Raw genomic sequence first — 6,356 nt, 5'->3', positions numbered from 1 at the left:
AGCTCTCTAACGGCAGTGGCCATGTGGAGAGACTTCTGGGATGCTGGCGGATTATGAGGCGGGGATTCCAGTGACCCAGGTATTGGTCCAGTGCTCGAGGGTCGTCTTACCCCGCCGGCGTTATCTCTACACTATAATAACACATCAGCTTTAACTGGCATCTCGCCTTGAGGGACTTCTTCAATCTGATCGCCCGCTCGAGTATTTATTGGCTCCCTCGACGCTGCAGTGCGAGACTCTCGTGACGGAAGTGAGCCAGTAGACTAGCTTTTATCCTTTCTGTTGGTTATTGTTAGTGCTGATTTTCTCATAACCTGAGACACGATGGGAATTCGGACGGGGATCGTCCTGATTTTTCTCGCAGCTTTTGCATTTGTTGCAGCCGAGGACGGAGAAAGCACAGAAGACGTGATCGAACAGTTGGTTGTGGAGACATTGGTAAGTTGGGTCAAGTTTTTATGAATGACTATTATTACAAGAGTCCACGTAGCCGATCACTGCATGCGTGCTTTCATCACAAATGCATGTTAACGTCTCAGTGCAAACATGTAATGTTGTATCTGTTTTAATATGGTCAATGTTCTGCGCATTTCATTTCCTTTTCCGTACCACTCTTCAATATTTCTGTTTTTGACTATTTTAGGTGATGCCGGAGACATGCACGATTACAGCAGAGATGGGAGACACGCTTCAAATCCATTACACGGTATATAGCCTACATACAGCGCTATTAAAGCCTGTTATGTTGTAAAACCAGGCACCTCCCAATGAAATATGACATAAAACATGCGAAATGAACTCTCGCGGGGTTATTTTGCACATGAAATCATTCAATGATGTGGCAAGACTCGAGCTGACATCTGGACTCGCCATATCTGAATTAAAATAGAGTTGTAATGCATATTACGTGTGAAAGATGAACCCGATTAACACATTCCTTTTAAGTTCATCATGGAGTCACGGTCCAGTTTCGAAATGCAGTTATTTGTATGTAATAGTATTTCAGTTTTAAGCGAAACCAAATGTTCTAAAGGAGGCGGAGCAACACGTCAGCATTTGAGTCAGCGCTGGACTCGAGGAAATGCACGAGGGGCGAGTGCGCGCACACGCGCTATAGGGAACATAGGGGAGACCTAGTGTTGTTGTTGTTTACAAGTTGTTGTTGTTGTTGTTGTTTTACTCCCGTGAAAAATTATTAACATTAAGGTTTTTGCATTTTTTTTTGTAGGCTATATTAATAAATAATTGAGCATGATTACATTTTGTGACAACATGCCCCAACTATTGTCATATATGGGGTACTATAATAACCATTTATATTATAAATTAATCAGTGTGTGTGTGTGTGTGTGTGTGTGTGTGTGTGTGTGTGTGTGTGTGTGTGTGTGTGTGTGTGTATGTGTGTGTATGTGTGTGTGTATATAGTACTTTTGTTAGCCTACTTGCAAGATCTGAAACTGAAATAAAAAATATTAAAACAATTTTTTTTTTATTGTAGGCTATATTACATTTCGTTTAAACTTGAAATACTAAAATTACTAAATCTAAATAAACTAACACTAATAAAATGACAAAACAATTTTAAATTAAAGTGAATATATATATATATATATATATATATATATATATATATATATATATATAGTTTTTATTTTAATTAGATTTTTTATATTTTCTGTTATAAAATTAAAATGTTGCCATTTTAGTTTATTTATATTTAGATATTTTATTTACATAATATATATATATATTCTTAGTATATATTCTATATATATAAAATTCTTAGTATGTCACATTTCGTTTAGTTTAACTTGAAGTACTAAAATAACTAAATCTAAATAAACTAAAACTAATAAAATGACAAGAACAATTTCAATTAAAGTGAATATATATATATATATATATATATATATATTAGTTATAAAAAAAAAATATATATAGGTGATATTTTTAATTTGATTTTTTATATTTTCTTTTTTTAAATACATTTTTTTAAATTGTTTAAAAAAAACATTTAAATAGTTTTTTGTCATTTTAGTTTATTTAGATTTAGTTATTATATATAAAAAAAATTAAATGAAATATTATACAAAATATATACAAATATTAACACTCAAACAATTGTTTGGCAAACAGAAATTGTAATCAATAAAATGTATAACATTTTTACATATAAAACTGTGTGACAACATGCCCCAACTTGATATCTTTCCTTTTAAAATCTGCCTTCCTTATATAGTTCATACTTGTCTTAATGCAGGCTGATGTGGTTCTATTACACTACAAACCACAATTCCAATTATTACTTATTTTTTATTGAGTTTACTTTTTACTTGAGTTTACTTTTTTACTTGAGTCTTATTCTATAGGTATTTACTACAGATAATTTGCTTCATCTACATAAAAATGTATGGAACTAACCTGCAACTCTGTTGTTCATCTCCTGTGCAGGGCCGATTAATGGACGGGAAAGTGATTGACACCTCTCTGTCTCGTGAACCTCTGGTCGTAGAGTTGGGCAAGAGGTCTGTCATCACAGGTAAAAGGCTCCGTCATCGCAATGCAACCCGAAGTTACAGCATGTTCATAACAACAGAAATAAAACAGAGCACAGATTTTAGAACCTATCATATTTAGGTTAAATATACTCTTGTAGGCTATAGTTTAATTCCAACTGGACCGCGACACAAAATGACAACTGTGACACCACTTTACCGTTTCTGCAGTTTAAAGTGAGCAGCGTGTCAAAACAACAGAGCTGTTCACAGCACAAGCGTTCAGGGCCAGGAGTATATATAAACCAAGTTTATATGAAAGCTTGTTTCCGCAACGGAATAAAACAATTTTAAAAGGTAATTGCAACTCTTTTTTTTTCTCACAATTGCGAGTTTATAGGCTATCTCGCAATTCTGACTTTATAACACCCAATTCTGACTTTATAACACACAATTCTGACTTTATAACACACAATTCTGACTTTATAACTCACAATTCTGACTTTATAACTCCCAATTCTGACTTTATAACACCCAATTCTGACCCAATTCTGACTTTATAACTCCCAATTCTGACTTTATAACTCCCAATTCTGACTTTATAACACCCAATTCTGACTTTATAACACCCAATTCTGACTTTATAACTCCAAATTCTGACTTTATAACACCCAATTCTGACTTTATAACTCACAATTCTGACTTTATAACACACAATTCTGACTTTATAACACACAATTCTGACTTTATAACACACAATTCTGACTTTATAACACAATTCTGACTTTATAACACAATTCTGACTTTATAACACAATTCTGACTTTATAACTCACAATTCTGACTTTATAACACACAATTCTGACTTTATAACACCCAATTCTGACTTTATAACTCCCAATTCTGACTTTATAACACCCATATCTGACTTTATAACACCCAATTCTGACTTTATAACACACAATTCTGACTTTATAACACCCAATTCTGACTTTATAACACCCAATTCTGACTTTATAACACCCAATTCTGACTTTATAACTCCCAATTCTGACTTTATAACACCCAATTCTGACTTTATAACTCACAATTCTGACTTTATAACACCCAATTCTGACTTTATAACACCCAATTCTGACATTATAACACACAATTCTGACTTTATAACACACAATTCTGACTTTATAACACCCAATTCTGACTTTACAACTCCCAATTCTGACTTTATAACACACAATTCTGACTTTATAACACACAATTCTGACTTTATAACACACAATTCTGACTTTATAACTCACAATTGTGAGATTATATCACGCAATTGCGAGAAAAAAGTCAGAATTGTGAGATAAAAAGTCACAATTACCTTTGTTATTTTTTATGTGGCGGAAACAAGCTTAGGTTTGTGACAAGACGTTTTTCCTTTTATCTACATTTAAGGCTAGCAATAGGCCTATTAATCAGCATGTTAAGTGCATTTCATAATGTTAGAATTGGGGAAATTATTTGTAGAGGGCAAGGAAAGACAATTAAAACTTTGAAGTTAATTAACTTTGTGTTCTGTTCATAATGAGAGGATTTTGATGATTATGTACGTTGTTTTTTTTGTGTAGATACTAGTTCTGTCAAATAGACCAATCCCATCTAAAATTAAAGTTTGTGCTAATATATGTGTGTATATATATACATGTCTGAGTGTGCACACTCATCTATATATTAAATCTACATGTATATACATATAATATTATATATATAATTTATATAAACAAAATCGCGATGAATCGATTTGACAGCATTAGTAGATATTTATTTTAAGCAAAATATACAAATGGGGACTCTTGGGACCCAATATCCTCATCTTTGAGGACTGTTTTAACTGTTTAGGATTTGGTTAGGGTAACTATAATTTCAAGATGGCTATGATTACTAAGGACAGCTTTTTGGGCTGAGTTTTCTTATGTAAAATCATATAATAATCAGAAATGAGGCGGTGTTTCCACAATTGCACATATATTTACAAAATTTTTTTGGTTTGGCAGGTCTAGAGCAAGCCCTGGTCGGAGTGTGTGAAGGGTAAGTCTACGTTAACGCCTGGATTTCTCTTTGGAATGTACAATTGCACCAATGCATGTAGGAAGAGATGGTGAAAGTACAGCTATTGAACAGTATGTTCAAGACCACTTAAAGAAAAGGTCTTTTAGGGTGAAGTTTGAATCACCCACTTGAAAGTCTTTTTTCAGTCTTTTCTATCTATGTTTTTGCACAGGCAAAAAATCAAGGCCACGATTCCAGCTCATCTAGCATATGGAAAGAGAGGATACCTTCCAACCATTCCAGGTACCATGGCAACACACTTAAAGGACCAATTATGCCATTTTTCAAAGTCTTGATTTTGTTCTACTTGAACAGTTTTTCATGCTTAAATGTTCAAAAAACAGATTTTTCACATATTTTACAGTGTTGCAGCACCTCTTTTCCCAGTCTGTCAGTAACGCTCTGGGATGCGTTTCTCTGAGCCAACTACGGTTGTAAGTTCTGTCGTACCAACACAGTTCAATGGAACTTGTGACCATAGTTGGCTAACGATGCTTTTGGGAAACGCACCTGTTTAGTTCCTCTCCAGGGTCGTCCAGTCCTCAGAAGTGTTGTGAAATTATCGCCTAATATTAACTCTACTTTGGTGCTGCAAGGATATTGCAGAGCGCCACGATTACTGACCTTTTCATCTGATCTGCCTAACACCGCTTGTCAATGTCAACATTTTTGAGATGACCCATCAAAACAAAGTAGGCAGGCTTGAAGTTCACAGAGGCCAGCACAACACTTCAGTTAACCGTCATAAAGTGCGAGATAACATGAGAATGAACCTCATTAGTTCTTGCGGAAGCTCAAACGTGCTGCGTAACACAAGAATGAACCTCATTGGTTCTTGCGGAAGCTCAAACGTGCTGCAGTGTGTTGTGATTGGTCGATCAATGGTGATCTTTTGGACATTGCACAACACATAAGTACCACAACTCAACCAGGCCTCACCCTCTTTATTTTGCGTATGCATTGGCCAGGAATTATTTATATGAGGAATACTGTGACGTAACTGTTCCCGGAAGAAAACTCAAGACTACAATGGAGGTTTTTCAGGGAGTTCAGAGACAGTTAAAACACTCTGCAAATAGTTCAGTGTCACACAACAGCTTATTTACATGTGTGAAAAATATTTAAAGTCCATAAACTAATCCACCATCATCAGAAGTAGTAAAATTGTCAATATTTTATAGTCGAGTAAAGCTGTAGAGCGATGGTTAAATCACAGTGGATGTGATAATCTTACATCTGTGTTTTCCTCACAGGGGACAGCACACTTGAGTTCGATGTGGAGGTGATCTCTCTGTCCCAGCAAACGCCCTGGCAGAAGCTTGTTAACGACGTCTTGCCCCTTTTGTGTTTGGCGCTGGTTCCCACTTTACTGGGTTTAGTGGGTCTCTACCTCTACAACAAAGCACACGCGCAACCTCATGGCAAGAAGAAGAGCAAAGACAAGAAAAGCAAGAAGAAGTGAGATCAAAGCCAAAAAGAATAAACTATTTAAATAAAGAAAAATGCTTTGTTTGGTGCCTTTTTTTTGTGACTTGTTTGAGTCATTAAAACATAACTCTCTTACATTTATGTTTAAGATATTGAACAGATACTTTTATCTAGAGCCACTTACAAAAGGTGTTTCAGGATGTAAAGTGGGCCCAAAAATATTTACACTTGAAGTATTTCTTAGGAGTTTTTAAAAGTATTTTTGAGTAATTCAAAAAAAGGGAGAGATCAGGGATCATTTGGGTTTTTTTTGTAATTTATTCAGACAATGTTTAGCCTA

At 34.9% G+C, this 6,356-nt stretch overlaps 1 protein-coding gene across 1 annotated transcript; it reads left to right on the top strand.

The window, feature by feature from the left end:
• Positions 1-6,091, top strand: fkbp11 (FKBP prolyl isomerase 11). The gene is made up of 6 exons (XM_084425898.1): positions 1-438; positions 644-706; positions 2,452-2,539; positions 4,534-4,567; positions 4,761-4,831; positions 5,842-6,091. Exons 1-6 carry the CDS (start codon positions 325-327, stop codon positions 6,048-6,050), a joined length of 579 nt encoding a protein of 192 aa, XP_084282024.1. The 5' UTR covers positions 1-324; the 3' UTR covers positions 6,051-6,091.
• Positions 6,092-6,356: the final 265 nt, after the last annotated feature.

Source organism: Rutilus rutilus (assembly GCF_951802725.1).
Source record: "Rutilus rutilus genome assembly, chromosome: 12".
NCBI classification, from domain to species: Eukaryota; Metazoa; Chordata; class Actinopteri; order Cypriniformes; family Leuciscidae; genus Rutilus; species Rutilus rutilus.
The sequence above is the reverse complement of the archived record's forward strand: the minus strand, read 5'-3'. Positions and strand labels throughout refer to the sequence as shown.

Bases quoted from the DNA above. Each gene is read 5' to 3' on its own strand.
- fkbp11 (XM_084425898.1), top strand. From the start codon at position 325: ATGGGAATTCGGACGGGGATCGTCCTGATTTTTCTCGCAGCTTTTGCA. The intron at 439-643 runs GTAAGTTGGGTC...TGACTATTTTAG, and splicing joins AGTTGGTTGTGGAGACATTG to GTGATGCCGGAGACATGCAC. The intron at 2,540-4,533 runs GTAAAAGGCTCC...TTGGTTTGGCAG, and splicing joins CAAGAGGTCTGTCATCACAG to GTCTAGAGCAAGCCCTGGTC.